At 42.8% G+C, this 26,434-nt stretch overlaps 1 protein-coding gene across 3 annotated transcripts; it reads left to right on the plus strand.

Moving 5' to 3' along the window:
• spry4 (sprouty RTK signaling antagonist 4) lies at positions 1–26,288 on the plus strand. 3 transcript variants are annotated; one of them, XM_033029894.1, is made up of 3 exons: positions 18,118–18,509; positions 18,685–18,740; positions 21,056–26,288. In XM_033029894.1, exons 2-3 carry the CDS (start codon positions 18,701–18,703, stop codon positions 21,991–21,993), a joined length of 978 nt encoding a protein of 325 aa, XP_032885785.1. In that variant the 5' UTR covers positions 18,118–18,509; positions 18,685–18,700; the 3' UTR covers positions 21,994–26,288. The 3 variants fall into 3 exon arrangements, with proteins under 3 accessions (XP_032885787.1, XP_032885785.1, XP_032885786.1); XM_033029896.1 differs by lacking the exons at positions 18,118–18,509; positions 18,685–18,740 and adding an exon at positions 1–177; XM_033029895.1 differs by lacking the exon at positions 18,685–18,740 and having other exon boundaries at positions 18,119–18,509.
• The last annotated feature ends 146 nt before the right edge of the window (positions 26,289–26,434 follow it).

Genomic DNA, 26,434 nt, shown 5'->3' on the forward strand with positions numbered 1-26,434 from the left:
GTTTGTATAGTCCCCGATTCTTCCGGGCTGTAAAAAAGGAAGATTGACAGCAACAGCACGCTAACAACAAACAGCGGCGATCGATACATGGCGAGTCTTATCGGTTGGAAAAGCGCACAAAACCAATCGAAAGAAAAAAGAGAGGAACTCCCAAGATCCGCTTGCTGCAGTTTCAAGGTGAGTGTCCTGACTTCTGAACTTCTTTGAGCGATCCTTCCTTACAGTGGGGTATCTCAGCCAACTGTTAAAGAAACGACTCTAGAATATTGGGAGTGTTTCATGTAAAGTAAACGTGAAAAACTAATCTGCACTGACCTGTGACTGTATGAGCAAACTTCCCCTTTAAAACGGCCCTTGTTAGTTCATTGATATCCCAAGTTTATATTTGTTTTATTCCCAGCCTCTCCCTCCCCCCCTCCCTCCCTTCACTCACACATAAGCAATGCACGTTCAACTTGTAAACCAAACTTCCTTCACTGCACGAAACCGCCAACTTGTTTTGGCAAACTTCGAGTCGGAAATTAAAAGAAAATTGTTAGTGTTCTAATTTCTCTTCTCAATAAACAACCGATCGCCCATTTAAAGGCTCTCAGCTCGATGTGCAAAGCTGTCATTTCGTCCCGTTTCAACGGGCAATTAAATATAATTTTATTCTTCCCGCGTTTCTTTGTTTTTGCAAATGGAAATGTTTCTTAATTTAACTCAAGGAGGGATGTGTAAAGAAAACAAGTTTGCCTGGGGAGGGTTTCTGAAAAAATATCAAAATACTACATTAATTCAAACTATATTAAATGATTTTGCAATATTCAATGAGAACATCATTTCATTCACAACCCCGATTAAGGCGTTCTAGTTTTAGGAATAGGAATTATTCTAGTTTTCTTTTCAACCAGGGATTTTTATAACAACTGTGGGGGGAGGGGAGCACTTCAGTTCTTAAAAAATATTTATGTATTTTAAAAGTTTGTACTTTGACTCGTGAATAAACATCACAGCGCGTTTAAACGGATCTTTTTTCCCCTCTTCCCCGCTGCCTCTGTGTGCAGGGGAGGAGCCGGGAGGGGGTGCCGCGTAGAAAGCTAGACAGTGGGATACTTTAGAGAAAATTACAATAATTTCCGTTCTGTGATTTGCTTACAAATGAACACATCCTGTCCTTTTGTGAGCCTCGGGGCGCCTGCCAGGCGGGCCGCCTGTATCAGCGCTGCTTAAAGAAAGCATTCTGCTCACCCCTCCCATCACACACAAACTCAAGCCATTCACATCCACTCTCCCGCACGGCTACCTAAACATTGGCCCCCGATCCCAGAGTGTGTATTCTGATCTGTTTAAATAGACGGAGGAGACTTTTTTTAAAATAAAATTAATTCACATCGTCTAACCGAAATCTTTTTTGCCTTTTATAAGCCTGCTCGTCCCGCTCATTCATTTGCGCGTTAGAAGTCGAATATGTTAATCATTGTTTACTCTTCCCAATTGTTAAACAATCTCAAGCGTTTATTGTTACACCCGCCCCCAGCTCTTTGACATGTTGAGAGATTGGGTCGAATTCCAATAATCTTCCTTTGCGACTAAAACACGAAACATTGTTTCTGTTAATCTTGAAAACTGAATATATATATATGCATACACCCAAAACACTCAGAGAGGGGTGGAGATTACAAACCTGCCACAATTTGACTGGAAATAAAATATCCGCTTTTGTGCACCCGAGTCGCCCCCCTCGACAGCCTTGCCCTGATCTTGACATGCATTGCAAACAGTTGAAAAGCCTTTTACAGGAAAAAGGCTGACCCAGTCCTAGACCGGACGGCGGTCTATAGTTGTTTTAAAAAACGTTCCCTTTCTATAACACGGGACTCCAGGATCCCCCCCCCACCCCCCCCAAACCTTTGCTTGTTGCCTTCCCTCAACCCGTTGTTTATAATCAAGCCTCTGGCTTTATTGGCGACCTAATAAATCAAATCCCATTTTTATTACATGGGGTTATTAGATTTTTATTAGTGTTTTGGGATTCAGTTCTGTGATGTTTTTGTTTCCCTAAAGTCCTGGCCGTGATAACCAGCGATGGGCTTTGATAATACATTGAGAAAATGCACGGGGTTTTGGAAGGGAGTGAGCTTGGAAATATATCTCGCAGAATCATTTGGGCCATATTTTCACATCAGACGTCCTATGAAGGTCAAATATCTTAACTTGTTTGCTAATCGTCACTAAATAGATGATTTAAATTCCTGGTTACAATTCTAAATTAAAGAAACCATTATTGCCAAGGTGATGTTGGTAGAGTGGTAATGTTAATGTAGCAATGCTCCAGTTGATGTATAAATATTATACTTTAAAGGAAAGAAGTGATAAATGTCTTTCTATACATCTATTGGACTTGTTTCCACAGCTCTGCCATAATTCCTATTATTGGGTAAATGTCATCTTGGGGGAATTGTTGATGTGCATGGAGTTGCACAGCGACAGAAACTGGCCCTTCGGCCCATCGCAACAATGCCAACCTTCTTGCACATCTACACTAGCTACACACAAAATGCTGGAGTAACTCAGTGGGACAGGCAGCATCTCTGGAGAAATGGATGATTCAGGTCGGGACTCATCTTCCGACTCCAGCAACATGTGCCATCCAACACCCCCTCCACCCACCCAACACCCTGCTCACTCAGTCTGACCAAGGGATCCGACCCAAAACATCACCTATTCTTTTTCTCCAGAGATGCTGGCTGACCCACTAAGTTACTCCAGCACTTTGTGTCTATCTTTGGCATAAACCGGCATCTGGTTATTACCAGTGTTTTTGTTTTTACACCCTGTCTGTGCACGGTATATACACTAATTCAGTAAAGGGCCTGTCCCACGGGCATGCGACCTGCATGTGGCAAGCGCGACCCAAAGGGCCGATCCCACCAGCATGCGGCAAGCGCGACCTAACGTGGTCGCTTAAGCCGTACGGCATACGGCAACCAAACCAGAAGCGGGAGCCGCGCGGAGGTCGAGTGAGTGACACGACATCGAGGCGGCTGCGGGCCGGCAGGCTGTTGCCGCGCGGAATTTTTAAACACGTTCAGTTTTTCGGAGCCCCGCGCGATGTCGGGACCAGCTCCGCACAACTCCATATGGCTCCGGCGATCAAAGTGGGACCGGCCCCGCGAGGCCATACGGCTCAAGTGACCACGTTAGGTCGCACTTGCCGCATGCAGGCGCATGCTGGTGGGACCGGCCCTTTAGGTCGTGCTTGCCGCATGCAGGTCGCATGCCCGTGGGACAGGCCCTTAAGGTCCCTCACACACATATATATCCACACCAAACATTGTCAACATGGTTTGTACCAGGAATAACATGCCTTGACTTCAGAGAATTACCTTGAGCTACAATCTTCCTGATTAATGTGATGTGTGCCTATAGGTAATTGGCAGAATTAGGTGAGAATGTAATTTTACATATTTCCGGACAGCTTATTACAGTGTGGGAACTGTGCAAATTAATCAGTCTTGTGCAATCCCTACCCTCATAAATATTTCCATTGCTCCAAATATTTTTGATCATACTGTATTTTTCAGAGATGTGTGTAATTTTTGACCATGGCCGTTTACCCCACTAAATTATACAAGGTAAAAATTATTGAGAAACGCAAATCTTTTCGGACATATTAAGATAAATCTGACAGTCTTATTTTTACCACAAGTGAAGAACCACTTGAAGTCACTTCCACTATTGAGGTAATCTGTTTATTCTAAGGGAGTGCAGGGCCCTGGGATTTTGCCGAAACATGTAACCCAAAGTCATAAACAATGATTATTACTGCACTGTCCTAGCATTCCACAAGAATCAAACAACCCATTGTGTTAGTGGCAAGCTCCAACATATTTTAATAGCACTAGAAAAGATCAGAGGGTTTTAAAAAAAAAAGTTATAAAGTTGTAAATAAATATCACACTGAGCTTTGCATGGACTTTAGACAATACTACAATTGATTTTGAGTGCTACGATCACAACTTAGTTTTGGACTCTTGTGAGGGTTTAGTTTAGACATAGAGCATGGAAACAGGCCCTTCGGCCCACTGAGTCCAGGCTGACCGTCGACCACTTGCACACTAGCTTTATGCTATCCCAGTTTTGCTATCCCAGATAGCACACTACAGATGCCAATCAACCTACAAACAAGCACGTATTTTGGGATGTTTGAGGAAACCGGAGTATCCAGAGAAAATACATGCAGTCACAGGGAGAACAAACAAACTCCATAGTCAGGATCGAACCTAGATCCGTCATTGTGAGGCAGCAACTCTACCAGGGCGCCATATCCAACAGGGCCGAATGTCCTTTGCTTAATACGCTCAGCCCTGTCGCATTTCAGCATGGTTGCTGACAAAGTGCTATTTTGAACTGCAAAATAAGAAAGTGTTCTCATTTATTCAATGGTTCTCTGGACGACATGGTGGCGCAGCGGTAGAGTTGCTGCCTTACAGCGCCAGAGACCCGGGTTTGATCCTGACTACGGGTGCTGTCTGTATGGAGTTTGTACGTTTTCCCCGTGTCCTGCGTGGGATTTTTCAGGGATCTCCAGTTTTCTCCCACACTCCAGACACGTCGAGGTTTGTAGATTAATTGGCTTGGTATAATTGTAAATCACCCCTAGTGTGTAGGATAGTGCTAGTATGTGGAGATCGCTGGTCGGTGCTGACTCGGTGGGCTGAAGGGCCTGTTTTCGTGCTGTATCTCTAAGTCAAACTAAACTAATCTTGGGACATTCAGAGGCAACTCAAAATAAGCAAAGTGCCTTAGATGCTCAGTCGGTGGTGTTATGCAGCAAAATATGCAGCCAATTTGCACAGAGCAGGTTCCTGCAAATTGTAGTGGGACAACTGCCCAGCTATTCTGAGTTGGTATTAAGGTGCTAGCTCAGTTGTTGTAACTAGTACTGGTTAGTACCAGTGGGGGTGGGAGATTGCAACCTTCACGTGGTCCGCCCTGTTTCGATGAATGCAATCAACCCGGCGTGCACAATCAAATAAGATCAAATAGAACAAGTTGTCCTCCAACTTTAGGCTGTGCACTCCATACGCAAGAAGAAGAAGTTAGTACCAGTCTGAAGAAGAGTCCCGACCCAAAACATCGCCTATCCACATTATCCAGAATGCTTGACCTGCTGAGTTGCTGCAGCACTTTGTGTCTCTTTTTAGTACTGAGGAAGTATTGTTTTGTGAGTTTATCCACTCCACCTGCCTGAGCATTCAAATGACTGCTCACTGAGAAAGAACAGAAAGACCTGTATCTGACCCTTCCACGTTGATGTCTTTCTGAGTGTGTGTCAGGAACTCTAGATCCCCTTTGTTGGTAACATTTGATATTGCCCTCATTTTACAAGCATTGAAAGCATTTAATTCATGAATTCTCATTTCCAATGAGCTATTATCAGACACTGCTGATCTGTATTTAATTGTACCTAACTATTTCTGTAATAACTTCAGCAGTTTCAACAGCTAATTCATTAAACATAGAACTGACTTGATAGTTTCCTGTTATCTGGTTTAATAGAATTTAGTATTAATTCAGGCAGTTCTCTAAAGTTTCACAAACTTTATGTTGTTTTGGGGTCCGGAAGATTCTGCGAAATTGAATACTTTTCCATTCTTGGCATGCTAGGTTACCATCAATTACTGTCAGTTGTGATTATAGTGTGGACAGATGTTAAATAAATCTCTCTTTACTCTGTCCCAACAATGCTCCTTCACCTCAGTCTCAGTCTCAGAAATGCACTCGTTCCCACTGCACATCCTTTCCTCTGCAATCTCTTTCTGACTTCTCTGAAACTGCCATTTTGTTAGCATTTAACTGTGGGCTATTTTGTACTTTGGCATATCAGGGCTAGTCTATGGGCTCATTTTAGAAATCTCAAAAGTAGTTGAAAGAAGAGAACACGACGAGGAAGGAGAGAGGGAGGGATGGGGAGAGAGAGAAAGAGAGAACAAGAAAAGAGAGTGAGTGGGAGGGACAGGGAGAGGGAAAGGGAGAGAAAGATGGAGATAGAGAGGAAGAGAAGGAGAAAGAGAGAGATATAGGTGGAGGAGGGAGAGAGAGCGGAGATATAGCGGAGAGCACGAGAAGAGTGAGATGGAAAGGAGATAGGGATTGGAGAAAGAGAGAGAGAGAGAGGGGGGGGCCCGATGTCTGCTGTCGCTCGACAGATCTTTTGGTCTCTTCCCTTGCTCTCTCGGCGCTCTCGGGAAGGGGCTTGAGGTGCGTGCGTGTGCCGGAGCTCGCCTCTCCTTCGTTAGTGGGGCGGGAGCTGGTCCCGGGGCGGCGGAGCCCGCGGTCGCTGCGGGGATGAGGGCGGCGACAGTGTGCGAGGGAGACATAAAAGCTCACTCTTTTTTAAACTCAGGTCCCCGAGTTAAAGGGGTGCTAATTTCACAGGACCTGTTGCTTAAAACATCTATAAAATTAAGTACAATATTTCAGCTTAACTCGGTATGTCCTAACTGTTGATAAGGTAGCAATGCAAGCAGAGGACTTGCACAGGAATAATGGACCATTTCTCCAGTGTTTCTAATGATTACAATTGGTGATTTTGCGAGCATATATATTTTTGCTACATAGCAGGACAAAGGTACAAGGGGAGAATTGAAATTCCCTTGAATAGACAGTGAATATCAATAATTAAGACGTGAAATTCTGCCTGCAATGAGCAAATGAGTTCATCATTTCACATTACCTTTAACCCAATTTCACAATTTAAGAAAAGAGGAGGGACATTTCCTTGACTACAAGATTCAATTGCAGGCAACAAAATAAAACTCCTGCATTCAAGATGTTGTATTCTGTTTTCCTAATTATAGATCCTTAACTTCAAAGACCGCAGTGTCACAGTGACATCTAGGCAAAAGTTAATCCTTCCCAAATGTACTTTATACACAAAATCTCCACCGTGGCAGTCGGCAAACAGGTTAACTTTTTTTTCTCTCACCAATTTTCTTTTCCAATTTCCTTCCTTCCTTCCTCTCCTGCCTGGAGGCATCTGTTCGTTGCTCTGATGTGATTCCAAAGGTAACAGGCATCCTCTGCCTCACACCCAAAGTAGGGATTATTCACGGGCTATCAGAGGGTCTTTGGACCTCTTTTATTCCCAAGAGAAAGATGCTAATGTATACATATATATCGGAATATCACCAATATTACAGATGTAAGTAACATCACCCGCCATTAAGATATACAAATAAATGCAGAAAGAACTGCTGGTTAATACACAAAAGGACACAAAGTGCTGGAGCTGGAATAACTCAGCAGGTCAGGCAGTATCTATGGAGATCACGGATAGGTGATGTTTCAGGTCAAGACCCTTCTGAAGAAATGTCACCTATCTGTAAAAGATAGACGCAAAATGCTGGATTAACTCAGCGGACAGGCAACTTCTCTGGAGAGAAGGAACGGGAGACGTTTCGGGTCGAGACCTTTCTTCAGACTCCGTCACTTATCCATGTTCTGTCAAGATGCTTCCTGACCTGCTGAGTTACTCCAACACCTTGTGTCCTTTTATGTATCACCCATCATTTGGCAGCCCCCCACCGTATACAGTTGGTGGGCTGCCTAACCATGTGTGATTTTATTTACATCTGATTTTGAATGTACTCCAAATATACACACATGCACTTTTCAGCATGATTGGTGTGCAGACGGGATGTTTTCCTTGTCTCCAGGAGATTTCAAGATCATTACTGTCATCCATATTGGGGACTGAATTCTTGTCAGAATATTCCCCTATGGACAAAATGTAAAACTACCTGGTAAACTAATCATGTCAACCCAGTCCCAAGGTTGCACTGATATTTGGGCACCTGTTCAAGTTTAGTTTAGATTGACATAAAAAGCTGGAGTTACTCAGCGGGCCAGGCGGCATCTCTGGAGAAAAGGAATAGATGACTTTTCAGGTCGAGACCAATCATCAGTTTAGTTTAGTTTAATTTAGTGATACAGAGTGGAAACAGGCCCTTCAGCCCACTGAGTCCATGCAGACCAGCATTTCCCGTACTATCTTACACACTAGGAACAATTTACAATTTTTACCAAAGCCAATTAACCTACAGACCTGTATGTCTGTGGAGTGTGGGAGGAATCCGGAGCACCCCGGTAAAACCCACATGGTCATGAGGAGAACGTACAAACTCAATACTAACGGCACCCGTAGTCAGGATTGAACCCGGGTCTCTGGCGCTGTAAGGCAGCAACTCTACTACTGCGCCCATTAACTATCCCAAGGCGCTACTCAAAAAGGGACATAGAGTCTTGTTAAATAGTTTTCTCTCGGCCCACGCCAGACAAGAATGATCGTCTCTGACTTATGCTCCTGTCCCATTTAGGAAACCTGAACGGAAACCTCTGGAGACTTTGTGCCCCACCGAAGGTTTCCGTGTGGTTCCCGGAGGTTGCAGGTGGTTGCCGGAGGTTGCAGATAGTGGAAGCAGGTAGGGAGACTGACAAAAACCTCTGGGAACCGCACGGAAACCTTGGGTGGGGCGCAAAGCCTCCAGAGGTTTCCATTCAGGTTTCTTAAGTGGGACAGGGGCTTAAGCTATCTTTCTCAGTCCTGTTTTTAAATGTAATTAAACACTAAATGGCTGCTTTCTTTGCAACAAGATAATCGGCATTGCATATTTTAGTTGTGGTTGTTATAAAACTATGCTGTAAATGAGACGAATTATATGTAAAAAACAAAGAATTTAAATTAAATATATATAACCAGCGATATTTGGATGGAACCATGTTGATGAACCTTGATGATGAGCAGGGAAGTTATCTGGTGTTATCTCTTGATCAACGTCTCCGTAATAACATTACCACATTATCTTTTGTTGATTGCGGGAACCTTTTCTTTCACTACAACAACTTTCAACGATGCATACTGGGACATCCTGAAACTTAGTAATGTTCAAAGTTTCTCTTTTGATATAAATAGTCTCTATTCAGAAGAAGCAATACACACACCCTATTTTATGATTGTTATGAGTCATAGAATCATAAACGTTCATCTTAGAACGTTTTCTGGCCTAGCGAAGTTGCGGTGACCATCCACCTCAATCCATCTTACACTAATGTGCAGGAAGGAACTGCAAATGCCAAAGATAGACACAAAAAGCTGGAGTAGCTCACTGGGTCAGGCAGCATCTCTGGAGAAAAGGATTATCTGAAAAGATGACGTTTCGGGTCGAGCCCCTTCTTCAGATACTGATCCCATTTTCCTCAACTCCTCCCATATTCGACCACTCACCTCCACCACTGGGGTAATTTACAGCAGTCAATTAACCTGAAGGAAACACATGTGACTCCAGGAAAATCGTGCAAATGCCAAATGGATAACAGCGGACGTTAGAATTGAACCATTTTCACTGGAACAACGAGGCAGCAGCTCCACTTGCTGTGTCACGGTGCAGAAACTTGATCTAGCCATAACGTTTTCCTTCCTGACCTTTTTCATGCCTTCATTAATGCTCCTGAGCATGCACCTTGCAGGTTAATTGGCCGCTATAAATTGTTCCCTGTGTGTAGGTGAGTAGTAGAATCTGGGGTGGGGGAGGGGGGTGGGGAATTGATGGGAATGTTTGGGGCATAAGATTAGACGAGTGTAAATAGGAACTCGATGGTCAGCATAGACTCAGTGGGCTGAATGGCCTATTTTCAGGCAATATCAAATTTTGACTGAAAGAAAAAGGTCACTCGAAGATGTCGACACATTTTAGTCGCCATATCACTTCTGTGAAAAACATTTATTAGTTTGCAGTTTTAATGGAATTACCCAATTAATAACTAAATTGAAAGTGAACAAATAATTGCAATTAGAAGGTAGACAAAAGTGCTGGAGAAACTCAGCGGGTGAGGCAGCATCTATGGAGCGAAGGAAATAGACAACGTTTCGGGCCAAATCCCTTCTTATCAGTTTATCCTGATCAATACTTTGCGTTTCTTGCTAAGTTGGCTTGGATACAATGAAACAGAACTGTGATCGCACAGGTTATTACCTGCATGAAATGGCCATTTTCTATGGAGTTTGCACGTTTTCTCTGTGACCGCGTGGGTTTCCTCCGGATGCTCTGGCTTCCTCCCACATCCCAAAGATGTGCGGGTGTCTTAATTGGTCTCTGTAAATTTCCCATGGTGTATTGGGAGTGGATAAGAAAGTGGGATAACATAGACCTTGTGTGATAGACATAACTTCAGATCTTGGCTGAAGAAGGGTCCCGACCCAAAACGCCACCCATTCCTTCTCTCCAGAGATGCAGAGATGTTGTCTGTCCATCTTTGGATTAAACCAGCATCTGCAGTTCCTTCCTACATAGAGCGCTTGTGTGAATGGGTAAATCGATGGTTGGTGTGGATTTGATGGGCCGAAGGGCCTGTTTCCATGCTGAATCTCTGAACTAAATTAAACTGAAACAAAAGACGTTGGAATTGAAACTCTTACATTTATCTGTGATCTAAGGTGTTCTTTAAATGTATCTCAGTGGTGGAATGTTCCCTTTCCTCACAGAATGATAAATATTTTCTTACTGTTTTTGAGAGGCAAAGCAACTCAGTCCGAGAGTCAAATCAAAATGTTGAATTGGGTCACAGAACCTGAAATACCATTCAAATTTTCAATGAGGCGCAGTTGGTAGAACTGTTGCCTCAAAGTGCCAGAGATCTGGGTTCAATCCTGACCTTGGGTGCTGTCTGTGTGGAGTTTGCAAATTCTCCCTGAGACCGTGTGGGTTTCTAACGGGTGTTCCAGTTTCCTCTCGCATTCCGAAGACGTGTGAGTTTGTAGCTAAATTGGATTCTGTAACATTCTCCTTAGTATGAAGAGAGTGGCTGTGAAAGTAGGATAACATAAAACTAGTGTGAATGGGTGATCAATAGTCGGAGTGGACTTGGTAATCTGCAGGGCATGTTTCAATCTGTATCTCTCAACTAAACTAAACTAAACTAAACTAAACTAAACTAAACTAAACTAAATTAAACTAAATGAAACTAAACAAAACTATCACACAGGAATTTAAAGACAAATGTGCCTGAAACATAAATGTCAAAGATTGTATCATTTGTACTGCAGTTGCACTGTGAACATTCTACCAGTTCAAAAATATTTTAAATTAAAAGTGTGCGCTTTCAATTGATGCTGAGTGGGGTAGCAACCCTGCTGCATGGCGAGGGGCTGTCGTTGTTTGATGTGGGTGGGCTGAGCGAACACAGTCTGCACGCTCCCGCCCACCTGCATCCTCATTCTGTGTCTCAGCAGCCGCCTGGTAGAGAGGTAGCAGTGATAATCTCCCTGTGGCATCTTTCAATAGAGCTGATCTGTGGAGAGGTATGTTTGTGTGGATTGCAGCATGCAGCAGTGTAAAATGCTTTTATGTATAATACCTGCTGCAGAGATGGATTAGTACTTGCGCATTAAGTGTTGCTCTTTGTGAAAACCATTAAGAATAATATGACCTTTTTTTAAGTTTGCCTATTGATGCTAATAAGCAATGATCTAGATTTTTTTCCAAACTTAACTCCGCGGAACACTGTAAGGAGACTTGTCAATCTTAAAGGAATTTACATTACCTGAGGGACTTGAGAGGATGCTGAAGGATAAACTTTGGAACTTTAATGGTTTCATTCTGCGAGTTTCCAAGGCGCCTAAGGAAGAAATTAATGGCTTTTCAAACTTATGCAGCCACATGTATTATTACTCTGGAAATTTCTTATAATGTAAACTATAAATCTTAATCTGTAGCTTAAGGTGGCAGTGAAATAGTTTTGGCAGAGTTCTGGACTTGGAAATATATAGTTAAAAAACGCAAGCTGATATGGGATATTTTCATTGAGTATTTTTAGTGCGAATATTAGTAAGCTTGTGCCGTACTCATTCATCTTAAATTACTAAAATGAGTTGTGATTGGAATAAAGTAAAAATAAAATAAATAAAATGTAGATGTAACAATCCAGTGCTTTTTTTTTACTATAGGTTGTCTTAAGACCATAAGACATAGGAGCAGAATTAGGCCATTCAGCCCATCGAGTCTACTCCTCCGTTCAATCATAGCTGATCTATTTTTCACTCTCCATTCTCCTGCCTTCTCCCTGTAACCTTGGACACCCTTACTAATCAGGAATCTATCAATCCCTGCTTTAAAAATACCCAATTACATGGCCTCCACAGCAATCAATGGCTATGAATTCCACAGATTCACCACCCTGCGGCTAAATAAATTCCTCCTCGTCTCCATTCTGAAGATACGTTCTTTTATTCAGAGGCTGTGCCTTCTGGTTCTATATTCTTCCATTGCTAGAAGCATCTTGTCAGCATTCAATAATGTGTATTGCCACTGTGCATGTGTGTGTGTGTTTAGTCTTGGTGCATTGTAACGATAGGACTGAGTTTCTTGCTGTCACTAAACTTGGAGGAAATTTTCTGTACAGTTTCCACTCTCACTCAATTCTTTTATGGATGTTCCTAGAATCTCTTGAATGTGCCACAGCTACTTTTGAATGCCTATTAGTCATAGTCATACAGCATGGAAACAGCCCCTCCGGTCCAACTTGACCATGCTGACCAACATGCTCCATCTACACTAGTCCCACCTGCTTGCGATTGGCCCATTAGCTTCTAAACCTATCTCATCCCTGTACCCGTTCAAATGCCTTTTAAACTTTGTGATCGTACCTGCCTCAACCGCCTCCTCTGGCAGCTTGTTCCATATACCCACCACACTTTGTGTAAAAATAGTTGCCCCACAGGTTCCTACTTCTTCTTCCTCGTGTCCAGCCATATTCCATATCACATCTTTCTGGTCTGTCAGTGACCGTTGACGGTCGGTGTTTGCAGAATTGGCTACTTCAGTCAGTCACTGTGGTACAGCTCCTGTCTTCAGCATTGCCCGGGATGCGCCACGTGGAGGCTTCTACTCGCATCCCAGGCTCCTACTAAATCTTCCCCCTTCATCCCTCTCGCCTATTGTTCTTGTCTCGGTTGGAGTGTGCCTCAGTTTGTTCTATTTGTAATATTTATTGGTAAATTTCTGCACTTCTACCTCATTCTGGGGTTATTCTACATTCTAAGGTCATAATCTATGTCTGGTCGACTGAAGAGAATTGCTGATTAATAGTTGCATACTGGCATTTAGTTGGCAAACAGTTCAGGTGATTGTGTGGAATGAGGATTGGGTCCCATCACTTCTGAGTCATGTTTTCTAATCCAGACGTATTAATGGGAAGATATTCTCTCTTCTGAACCCACCGTAGAGCTCCTGTAGAATTTTACACTTTAATAAGCAGCTAATAACATGTCCTAGACCATTACGGAGAGTCGGTTTGTCAAGGAGGACTCTCTCTAACTTCTACAGGTGCACAGTAGAGAGCATGCTGACCGGTTGCATCGTGACTTGGTTCGGCAACATGAGCGCCCTGGAGAGGAAAAGACTACAAAAAGTAGTAAACACTATCCAGTCCATCATCGGCTCTGACCTTCCTTCCATCGAGGGGATTTATCGCAGTTGCTGCCTTAAAAAGGCTGGCAGTTTCATCAAAGACCCGCACCATCCTGGCTACACACTCATCTCCCTGGAATCTTCAGTTAGAAGGTACAGGAGCCTGAAGACTGCAACAACCAGGTTCAGGAATAGCTACTTCCCCACAGCCATCAGGCTATTAAACCTGGCTCGGACAAAACTCTGATTATTAATAACCCATTATCTGTTATTTGCACTTTACCAGTTCATTTATTCATCTGTGTATATATTTATATTATGGTATATGGACACACTGATCTGTTTTGTAGTAAATGCCTACTATGTTCTGTGTGCGGAAGCAAAGCAAGAATTTCATTGTCCTATACAGGGACACATGACAATAAACTCACTTGAACTTGAACTTCAGGCCTGAACCGAACCGAAACGCCACGCATCCTTTTTCTCCAAATACAGTATGCTGCATGACCCGCTGAGTTACTCCAGCACTTTGTGTCTATATTTGGTATAAACCACTATCTGCAGTTCTTTGTTTCTTAATAACATGTCATGTTGTTGGCTGTGTTGTTAGGTACATACATCCAGGAACCAAAGATGTGGTGGACAAAAAAAAAGAACAGCTATGGATCAGCCATCAGATTATGCCCTTTTCATGTGGAGAGCTGGTTGTGAGTGATTGTGTTCTAGGGTGATCAAATCTCTTTGTTATGCTCTGAGAGATTGGCACTCAGCCAGTCTAAATCGGGGAGAGTGATGCATAGATTCTTTTCTCACCCCGGGTTGTAAAGTATCTACAAAATCCTTGGAGTGTAGGAAGCTGTTGGGTGACCTTATAGAGTGGTATAGAATCAATATGGGTGTGGATAAGATGAATAGGGCACATGATAGCACAGCGGTAGAGTTGCTGCCTTACAGCGCTAGAGACCTGGGTTCAATCCCTTCAATGTCTTCGGCCCATCGAGTCCGCACCGGCCAGCGATCCCCGTACGCTAACACAATCCTATACACACGGGACAATTTACAATTTTTACAGAAGCCAATTAACCTACAAACCTGTACGTCTTTGGAGAGCACCCGAGGAAAACCCACGCAGTCACGGGGAGAACGTACAAACTCCGTACAGACAGTACCTATAATCAGGGTATAATCCGAGACAGCCCGGGTCTCTGGCACTGTAAGGCAGCACCTTTTCCACTGTGCCACCGTGCTGCTCTTGAGCTCAAGGGTCAAGGATGTAGAGGTGAAGAACTGGGATATCATACACATGGTGAATGTGTAGAAAGGAACTGCAGATGCTGGTTTACACCGAACATAGACACAAAGCGTTGGAGTAACTCAGCAAGTCAGGCAGCATCTCTGGAGAAAAGGAATAGGTGACGTTTTGACTCGAAACATAGTGAAACTGGATAATAAGAAGGCATAACCAGGAGTGCTGAATGTCATCTATTGTGCATCTAAGGAGGATGTGAACATCAGTATCTTTAAGAACACTTTATTGATTGAGAAAGCAGCAAAACGCTGCAGTGTATTGATACCACAGTATTGGTCTGGTTGTAATCCAGGACGTGCATCGGAAATACCGTAAGCACTTTGCATCGAGTCAGCTGAAAATGTTGTCGGGCACCTGTGCAAGTGGGAGTCTGCCAGTTATGGGGGAGGTGCATAGCTGGGTTACAGTCAGTGGAGAAGATTCATTGCATGCCTGTTGTTGCTATGGACCGTAGACATCCACCAGCAAACACGTGTGTAGGAAGGAACTGCAGATGCCGGTTTATACCGCAGCTAGACACAAAATGGTGGAGTAACTCAGCTAGTGAGGCAGCATCTCCAGGGAATAGGAACTGGTAACTTTTCAGGTCAGAGCCTTTCTTCAGACTGAAAGATAGAGGTGGGTGGGAGGGGGTGGAATTGGAAAATAGTCATCTATTGCCTGCCCTGTTTTGTTTTAGCTTTTTCTTGCATCCAGCTTCCATCCCCTCCCCTCATCTTTCAGCCTGAAGAAGGGTTGAGAAACGTCACCTATTCCTTTTCTCCAGAGATGCTGCATGATCCGCTAATATACTCCAGTATTTTGTGTCTATCTCCAGCAACCATGGTTTGGACCAGATTGATTTGGTTGTATTGAGGGATTTGGACGTTGAAAGAATCATAGATTGGGCAATAAAGAGATTCAATAGCCATTTGTGCATTTGGGTGCAATGGCACTGTCCAAGCATACCAGCTGGGCTTGAGAGGTATGGGATGGTTAATGGGATTAATATATATAGTACTTAATGGGCAGCATAGCCATGCTGGGTCTTGTTCTGTGTGGTATGATTCTATACCCCTAAGTCAGCAGCTCACAGGAAACCAGCAGACCTGTCATAGAAAATGAACTAATCTAAGAAATAGTCAAAGGATAGTTAAAGGAGAGTCCATTATAAGCAGCCTGAGTACAAGGCAATGTTTCGAGAATAATTTAGCATTTTGAGAGCATATTTACTATCTTCAGTAGTAATTATTTCCGAGGAAGAGTCCATGATCCGATTTAGTTTAGTTTTTGTTTTTAAAGAAGCAGCATGGAAACAGGCCTTTGGCTTACTGAGTCCTCGCTGATCATCGATCACCCATTCATACTAGTTCTATGTTATCCCCACTGTCTCATCCACTCCCTTCACACTAGGGGCAATTTACAGAGGCCAATTAATCTACAAACCAGCACATTTTTGGGACGTGGGAGGAAACCGGAGCACACAGAGGAAACCCAGATGGTCACAGGGAGAACGAGCAAACTCTACATAGACAGCACCAAAGGTCAGGAACGAACTTGGGTCTTTGGCGCTGTGGGGGAGTGTCTCTACCAGCTACATGTTGTGACTGGACTGTATAATCAGGATGATCTATCCACAGTAGAAATCACAGATAAGTTGGAAGACTGAAGGCTCAGCACAGAGTGTAGCAGTGAGGTTGTTTTAATTGAGTCCGGCACAGATGCAGAAGGTGAAACTCGACTAGTTCTAACAAACCGTCCGGCGCCCACTAAACTTTTGTTGCAGTATTCCTGAATGAAGAGAACCAACTGAGTCAGCTGCTTTGCGAGAACTACATCGCAATGTGGAGGCAACTCAAAGGCTCTAAATATCCGATAATTAATGTCATAGCACATACAGGCATAATGAAGTGAGCTTAATAAAGTGGAGACACAATATGACAGGGGAGCTTGAATTGTGAGCTTTAGTGACCATCCAGAGAACAAAAGTCGTAGGAGATAACTTCTTGACTTAAAGAGGACTGCAGAAAAAGGGAAAGTCCAGTGTCTGCAGGGAGTCAGTGTGAGAATCAGGATGCAAGATGGCTTGAAAGCAGAGGCATAAAGATGAAGGACATTAAGAAGCAACTAAAGTAGATATAGTTGTGATAAGAACTGGCAGATTGCTGAATAAATAAGCTCAATGTATAATTGTAATTATTGTAGCAGTTGATTTGCTCTGGGCCTACATTGCGTTTATTTTTTACAATTGTTCACATTATATTATACAATGTATTATCAATATAATTGATTATGGAGACAGTTGCAATTGGTAGTTGGTATGGCTTTATCATCATTTTGAAGCCATACAGTGCCAGTAAGTTCACCTTTAAGAACAGAGTGTACAAAGCAGCATGTCATGTGATAGATTACTGCACAAACCACTGGTATTAGTTGCAAGTTGACTGTCTTCAATAAAGACTGTTTTATTGGCAGTCCTGTCTCTGTTATTTCCCTTGGTGAATAACAGCACCATAGGGCCTATACATATTACACTCACATCTCTGGTTTGAGGTAGGTTTCTTTAAGGCACGATATTTGCCATATATAAAATGCAACAGAATAGTTGTTAATAATTTTAATTATGTGTTCTACTCATCTAGACACTAAATATTTATCATTTAGAATAGCCACAACACAATCACAGCACTTTGTATTTTGCTCAAGGTTTCGGCATTTGCAGCCTCTTCTGTCTACAATATAATCGTGATTGTACTATGACCCTGCGGCAGCTATAGTTGCATTTGGCAATTCAAAGAGATGAGCTGCCTGCATTTAGCAAAGATGACTTTCCTCCATTGCAACGCGTGTAAGTATTGGCTTAACTAAAGATATCCCCTTTTGACAGGGGAGATATGCACTGCAGCAATTAATGATAAAGAAGTACAAATCGTCGACATTGCGTTTTGTCTGCAAGTTTCTGTGAAGAGGCTATTGTGACGGTGCAAAAAGGCGATGTCCCTTTAAACCACATCTGACTCCATTCTTTAATTCACAACAATCTCAGTGAATGTTTCAATGAACACCACACTGGCCAATCAGAGCGCGGGTTTACGAGCCCACTGGCTTTCGTCCAATCAGTTTCGACCGGATGCGGCATTTCCTCTTTAATTATCCAATCAGCATGGCGGGCATGTACCCGCGCCCTATAGTAAGGCGCTATGCAAATGAAGCCGTGGGAAGCGGAGGCGTAGCGCGGCGGCTGACGGGAGCTGTAGTCCAATGCTCCCAGTACCATTGGGACAGTGGACGAGGTTGGGACCACAATACCCAGAGGGCGCTGGGGGGAAGGCGCCTGCGCAATGTGCCGACACTGCCTCTCCATTCATGAGCGCCGAGCGAGAGCGAAAAAAATTGCATTTCACAGAAAGCGGGGCTGATGGACGGCGCAGAGCTGGAGACTCCGCAGTGTATCCATGATTCAGCCACTGCCTCCACTGTGAATCTACAAAAGCAACGGTTGCATCTGCTCTACTCCCCATGCTCAACAGTGCAGCGGCGGGGTTATTAAGTTTACGTCTTTTATTTTTGCATTTGCTGTTGATTTAATGTACCATTGAAGAAAATACTACCCGCCCGACCGCTGCCAAAGGTTTCATTCACAAACTTACGCAGAATCCGGCACTGTGCGCCCTCACGCCGAGCGGCACTGCATCTACAAAGCAGCGCAGCCAGCCCCTTATTGCACCTGGGTGTTAGCGGAGCTTGTTATTATTCTAGGGACGTTGAAAGTAAGTATATTGTATTTATTATTGGCGTGAGCATTACAATCGTGAGTTTATATACATTATAATTATGCGATTCGGATTCTCGCTGCAAAGAACGGGTAATAAGTGTTTTTTTTTTAACAAGACTAATACATTTTAAAATCAATACTGAATTGTATTCTTTCTGTTAATTTCAAAGTGAGAAAACCAGCTGTATGCATAAATATTGTACACTGAAAAGGACTCATTTTAAAGGTCGGTTTCACTTTAGATTTCGACAAGATACTGTAAAGGGGCGACCTATAAAATAACTCGCAATGATACGTATTGGGGCTGTTAATGTGCTTTTCCGGTATCTTAGCACAGACTGGTTGTATTAATTAGAATTGGAAACGGGGAACCCGACTCTCAGGTTAGAATCGAATTTAATGACATTTCCGAGCTGATCGTTTTTATTAGTAGAAATTGAGTTTATTGTGCGAACCCGTCTCTTGCAATTACAAATGGGGGGATTATTGTGAAAATATGTTCCATTGTATCCTTCAATGGCTTCCATCGATTATTCAGATTGATGGAAAACGCGTCCCGGCCTCCCGGAGTGCTGCCAAATGGTTCCATTCATTAATCGGCAATTTTATGAATGAAATTCCATTATTGACTGCGCCCGAGAGGCAGACGCGCCGTCTTCCACGGTTAAAATTATAATAGTGATTCATCCTTCCGTCTCTTATTGTGCTCGTTCAAATGTCGTATCATTTAGAATCCAAAACATCGCCTTATGCCCGCTTGTAATTTTTAACGTTAAATATCTGGAATAACCATCTGTTTTTGTGTTACTTTTGTTAAAGGAGGCAGTTTAGTTGATAAAACATTGCTAGAGTAACCCAGGAGAGTATCCTTAACCTCCCAATAAATAAAGGAACGGGGACATTTTGATGACATTATTTTCTCTATACATCCGTCTCGGTCTGTGTGTGCGAATGTTTTAGACCGTTTATACATTATTTAACATGACTATTTCTAACAGAAAACAGGGGGAAATTATTGCGGGGCTAACACACAGCAGCCTTGCCCTCTCAATGGGCTACTGCACCAAGTTCGGGTTTATGAATAGAAATCTGACAGTCAGCAAGTCCAATGCGAAAGAGTGGGAGAAAAATATATAGAGGGCAAATCGGTCTGGATATAAGCACGGGACAGATCCAGGGCTGGCGCTTCTATATAGCAACGGACCATTACAACTGACAAGGAACCGGTGTGTCATCACTACAACCTCCAAATAAGCTCTGAACTGCATAGACTATTATTGTTATTATTGTACAATTATTTTTTGTAATGCGTGCGTATGTGAAAAGGGAAGGAACTGCAGATTCTGGTTTAAACCGAAGATAGACACAAAAAGCTGGAGTAACTCAGCGGGACAAGCAGCATCTCTGGAGTGAAGGAATGGGTGACGTTTCGTGTCGAGAGCTGAAGAAGGGTCTCTCCAGAGATGCTGCCTGTCCCACTGAGTTACTCCAGCTTTTTGTGTTTAAATGTATATGTGCATATATACACACATTGAACATTGTTTCCCGTTTATTATATTGTTTACAGTGTACTACATTTACACATTTTTGGTGTGCTGCTGCAAGTAAGAATTTCATTGTTCTATTTGGGACATATGACAATAAAACACTCTTGACTTGACTCGATTGATGGTTTAGATAATCAGGGTTGTCCTTTCTATCAATTATTTTTTTAAAGGTCTTGAGTCACCTATAGTTTTCATATTTCCTAGTACTGATTTCGTTTTGATTTGGTTAAAGCACATGAGGCTAGGAATCACCGATTCTACAATACTATTAGAATCTACGAATCTATTAATGTCAGGACTGCAGCCTTGATTTGATTGTCTTTGCTGGAGGTTTTGTCTTGAAGAACAAACGATTTCGATCCCAAAAATCCACGGGATTGAATAATTAAATCTTCAATGCGAGATAATTTCCTTGGGTGCAAACATCCATAAAATGTATCAATATTTCGAATTCAGTAGTAATATTTAAAGTAAGTTGTCCCCCCCCCCCCCCCCCCCCCCCCCCCCCCACCCCCTCCCTCTCCACCCATGCCCTGGTGCATTGGTAAGGAATAGACACAAGGAACTGCAGGTGCTGGTTTACAAAAGAGAATACTGGATAACGTAGCGGCTCAGGCAGCATCTCTACAGAGCATAGATATACGACGTTTCGTGTCTTGGACCGTTCTTCGGACTAATTGTTAAGGAATGTGTAGGAAGGAACTGCAGATGCTAGTTTAAACTGAGGATAGACACAAAAACTGGTGTAACTCAGCGGGACAGACAACATTTCTGGAGACAAGGAATAGGTGACGTTTCGGGTGGAGGGAGACCCTTCCTCGGGCAGTCTGAAGAAAGATCTCGACCCGAAACGTCACCCATTCATTCCTTCTCTCCAGAGATACTGTCTGACCCTCTCAGTTATTCCAGCATTTTGCGTCTATCATTGTTGAGGAATGTTGGCTTGATTTGAACATGGCAGCATTTTAAAGTGTCTAATTGTCCTGTGTTACAGGGGTTGAAATTCTGAGTGAGGACCAAGGAGGATTTAATCAAATGGATTCCCGGGTTTCCCTGGGGAATGCGGGAAGTCCCGCGTCCGTGTTTCAGCCGCTGCTGGAGGGCCGCTTGCCATACAGCAGATTGCAACACACGACAATCTTGCCCATGGACCAAATGAAGCCCAATCACCTGGAGAACGATTACGTGGAGAACCCGATCATCGCCCAGCCCAGCAGCAAGACCCCGAGCGGCCAGGACAGCGCGGGGAGCAGTCACCGCGACCTGGGCTGCGACCACCACCAACTCTCCGGCCACAGCAGCCTGTCGTGGGACTCGCAGGGCGACAGACCCGGCTCCATCAGCAGCAGCAGCAGCACTTCCTCAGACCAGAGGCTGTTGGACCATGCCGCCCCTCCCTCGGTGGCCGACCAGCGAGCCGCCGTGCAGTCGCAGCCCATGTCGTCTTGCCCCAAGTCGGTCGATCTGAAAAGCAGCTCGCAGCGCCTGGAGGCTGGCAAACACATGTTGCTGTGCGAGGGCTGCGGGAAGTGCAAGTGCACCCATTGCACCTCGCCCAGAACCCTTCCCTACTGGTGGGTTTGCAACCAGAGATGTCAGTGCAGCCCGCAGGACATGGTGAATTACATCACTTGCATGTGTCTAGTCAGAGGGACTTTCTACCACTGTACCAACGAGGACGAGGATGGATATAGCGCCGACCACCCATGCTCCTGCTCCCACTCTAACTGCTGGGCACGCTGGTGCTGTATGGGGACCATGTCTGTGTTCTTGCCTTGCTTACTCTGCTACCTGCCCGCCACTGGATGCGTCAAACTGACACAAAAGTTTTATGACACGGTGAGACGGCCCGGCTGCCGCTGCAAGAATTCCAACAGTGTGTATTGCAAGGTGCCCGAAGCATCGAGTTGCAACGGGGACAAGCCTTCGTGATACATGGAGCAGGCGGTGTGCTTGACAGAATCGTCCTTCACATTCCCTACTTTACTGGTCCAGTCCTTTGCAAGATTCCCCCCCCCCCCCCCCCCCCCCCACAAAAGAAAACACATGGTCTGTTCAATACCGAGTGTGGGCAAAAGGTTTCCTGTTGCTTTTTGAAATGGACATAATATATAATTAAATGAAGCTTTTCCGAAGCAGATAAATATTGGGTTTTCAAAAGTTCTTTAGCCATTCATGTCTTTACTCCTGATTCTTGGAGGATGTTCCACTGAGAAACTAAGGGGTTCTTTGTTTCATTTGAGCTTGTTGTTGATGTGATGGTGGAGGGGGAGGGGGGTGGAGTGTGTGGGGTGGCAAGGAGTTGGGGGTGAATGGGCAAATTTCAAACCATTCATGTGACTACCTCTAAATCCTACCATGTAGTATATTGACTGAGACCAATTGATAATGTCACCATTATGCTTTGCTTTATATATATATGTATGTGTGTAAGAAAGAACTGCAGATGCTGGTTTAAATTGAAGGTAGACACAAAATGCTGGAGTATCTCAGCGGGTGAGGCAGCATCTCTGGAGAGAAGGAATGGGCGACGTTTTGGGTCGAGACCCTTCTTCAGACTGATATATATATATATATATCTTGTACAGAATTTAGCCAGACACATTTTTATGTGTCCCAAGGTTATAGAAGCATATTTTGTCTTGGAATGCCATTAATTGCTAATATCCTCCTAAATATTCCAGATTACACAAACCCCTCATCAGACCGGATTTAAAAAAAATCCATGTTGTGCCAAAATAATCTGATATAAGGGCATTTAAAGCAAAATTAGCAGAATTATATTCACTGCTAAATTCAGTGTACTATTTGATTGACAATGGTACTCGTGAATGATGTCATAATAAAATCTTGCTAGACACTTTAGATTGGAATCTTGAAGCAATATAGTAACATATTTTTGTGTTTTGTAGGTAAGGATTCTCACTCTCTAAATGGGTCATGTTAAGCTTTTAATGTGTTATATTTAACTTTATGCAGCAGAAGGTTATTCCATGAACACTAGAAAGGGCCTCTGATTAAATGTTTTGAAAAATATTGTTAAGTATGTTACTCATCTTAAACAGAATTTCACCTTTAATCCTCAATCAATCCATTTCTGGCTTTTGGTCTGTTTCACAAGAGTTTCTTCGTACATCAGGCATGCCAGTGGTTAATGGGATTATTTGGTTGGTGTGAGAGATTTGTGCTTTACAAGTACAGGAGGCGCGGACAGATGACAATGATTCCTTTCAGAATAAAATCCACCAAGTAAATAACTGCTGACAATGCAAATAACATTTTATTTTATATAAAAGTAATAATTGATCATTATTACGATAGAATGGGCATAGGAGCAGAAGGCTCATGTGATGTATTTGTATTTTTTAAACAATTTTTAACTGCCCCAGTTTGCAGATTTAGGCCTTAGAGGTAGATTGTTACAGTATAGTGTATTACATCTCGTCTATCCCATTCAACAAAGCAGAGTGTGAGCTGTACAGGAAGGCAGGAATTGGCAATGTCAGCACCTGTCTAACTAAGACCTTGCAGTGAACAGACCAAGGAAACTATTTTGGCTGCAATGTAACAAAAAGAAGAGGACATTTAACAATTTGAATTGCAAAGTAAATGAATATAATTTCTGCTCAACCCATTCTCTGTGGAATCACCACCAATTCATTATTTTCATTTGGTGTTTAATTTTCACAAGATTTTTCACATTTTTTCTAAAAATAATGAAATAGGGAAACATTTTTGAAGTAAATTAAAATATATATATACTTGTTAGTAAGTTATTTAAACTATTACATTTAATCAGTTGCAACACCTGCCATTTTAGAATCTACTGAATGATAAATATGGGTAAAAGCAATTTAGGGGAATTAATATTTTTGTAGCGGAAATAAACTTGACTGACATGTTTATTCCATCAAGAAAACCGAAAATAATTGGGACTAAACTGAACAGCGACTTGCAACTGATAATATTGCTGGAACGTGGAACTAAAATTGTGGAGTGCACACACGTAATTTGCAATAGTGCATAGACATATTTAACCTGATGATAATTTATTGAGAAGCTCAACAAAAATATAAAAGCTATAAATATAATTGATGCAGTTTAACCCTGAAGCATCTCCTTCCAATTCTGCCCTTAAAATTGCCAAAAAAAAATCGGAAGCAAGCACAGTATTTGCTATTTGTGGTCTGATGGGCCACAGGGGACAGAACTCCAGTTTCCAGACCAGCGTGACTAATGGAAACAGGATGTTCTCGGCCAACCAGAATAGTGATCAGAGAGTGAATAGAATACTGCTCCAGCGATGCTGCCCTTATTGTTCTTCTCGCTCAGCAAGGAGAACCTCCGTTCGCGGTGCTAGTCAGTCCTGGGTCCTACCACGCGTTTGAAAGAAAGTCAGTGCAGCATCGCGGTGCTGAACATGAATGTTGAAAGAACAAAGCAGATAGTCTGAATGGAGGATGTGAAATGACAGCTTCAGTGGCGTGACGTTCCATAGACAAGTCACAGACAAGCCTTTGCCTCTTTGTTGCTGTTTCCATTTATCCAAAACTGTTGGCCTGTTGTAATTCAATTCACCAAGTATAAGCATGTATTGTGTGCTGTTCGCTTTGACAGGAGTGTTGCTGGAGGTGGGAAGGGAAGAGGAAAGGGGGGGTGGGAACGGGGGACGGCAAGGTCGAAGGGCCTTTTTGCCTCATTATGTTATCCCCCATTTACACACTCTCAATTCTGTCCCAGTCATCCCCTTATACTCACAGTGGTAATTCAAGCCCCAATTGAATCAGGCTTAAACGATGCAAATGCCTGCATTCAACGTAGGTTACACTTTCTGCTCAACTTAAAGTGTGCATTTACATTGAATTAGATATTTTTGCTCATCCGCCTAGCTCAATTTGGGATTGCAGTTCCCTAACATGTGTCATTGTTGTAGGTGTGCCTGTGTGGCTGACGCAGCCTTAAAAATACTTTCCCATCTATTGAATGTAACATGCAACTGTGGAATCTGTGCAAGTTCTTATTTGTTCTGTAAATACAGTAGTACTAAAGGCAGGAAACGCTCTTTTAAAATGGTCCCACTGGCAGAGATGTTCCTCTGTTACAACTTGTGCAGTGTAGTGAGTGTTTTGTTGGTATAGTGATTTTAATGAGGCACTTTCTACAAATATATAAATAAATGTTGAAAATCCTGACAAAGGAATGAATTGACTGAGAGGGATACGTGTAAATCTAGGCAGAAGTCCAATGTGATTTGGGTTCCCTTCATTGGAACGCCATTGAATGCTAAAGGCAGGTCAGTGGGTCACTTGGTGGTGGCCGTTTTTTATCAGGAAACAAATGACAGGGATGGCAGGCCCTCATCAGCCCCTTTTATATGAACTACCATCTACAGTCTTCCCCAAACTTGACAGTTGTTATTAGTTAATAGGGGGACGGGTTTAATGAGCAGTAGAACGCTTACTGAGACAGAGCAAAAATTACTCCTGTGAGTGATAGTTAATGACCCATGTTAGAAAACCCTCACGTGTGAACGCTAGTTGAAGGAAGAGTTTGGGTTCATTTAGGATGTCACTCAGTTGATTGGAAGGGACTCCACAGCACTCTGGGCTTACATATGATCACTTGGGTCAAGTGCATGAGGCAATCAGAATTGAGCCATACCTCAGGATATGTCAGCACCTTAAGGAAAGTACAAAAGGTTCAAGACTGAATAAATGATAAGTAGATTGCATTAATTCTGCTCTGTAATATCACAGTTCAATAGTTGTATGGATTCTTCACCTGAATCTTTACAATGCTGTCAAAGTACCTCAATTGCGTAGGAGAGAGACACAGACAGAATTGAAGTTTATCCCTGCTGATTCCTGAATAAACCCCAAACAAACAAGTTGGCACCTACCAAAATCTCCGTTTGCATGGTACTCTTTAAGAAACAACTTGAGTAATTGTGAACTTCATTGAAATGCAAGCTATCAGTACCAGTCATTACAATTTCCTGTTCATGTTTAACTTGGCACCTTTGTGTTAACATGAAAAGCTGTGTAGAGTTCTGTTTCTGATTCTGTTGGAAAAGGGTTCTTGTAAGAATATTTATTTGAAGGTTCTATTTTATAGTATTTATTTTAGATTTTCTCCTGTTGTGAGATTTCCTTGATTGTGTAAAATAAAAGGGGAAATATGTGATGTATGTATGAATCAGAAAAAAATATATTGATGATAAAAAAAAAGTGATTTGGTCTTTTAAAGGATCTTTATTTTCTCCCAAAGGATCCATTCCTTGTGTAGTCTTACATTAAGCTTTCCTCAATGTTTCTGGAAGTTAACATGCTTCCCAATAAGGGCAGAGGTAATACAAGGCCATGTTCAGTCCTGG

The sequence above is a fragment of the Amblyraja radiata genome, chromosome 11 (assembly GCF_010909765.2).
Source record: "Amblyraja radiata isolate CabotCenter1 chromosome 11, sAmbRad1.1.pri, whole genome shotgun sequence".
NCBI lineage: Eukaryota > Metazoa > Chordata > Chondrichthyes > Rajiformes > Rajidae > Amblyraja > Amblyraja radiata.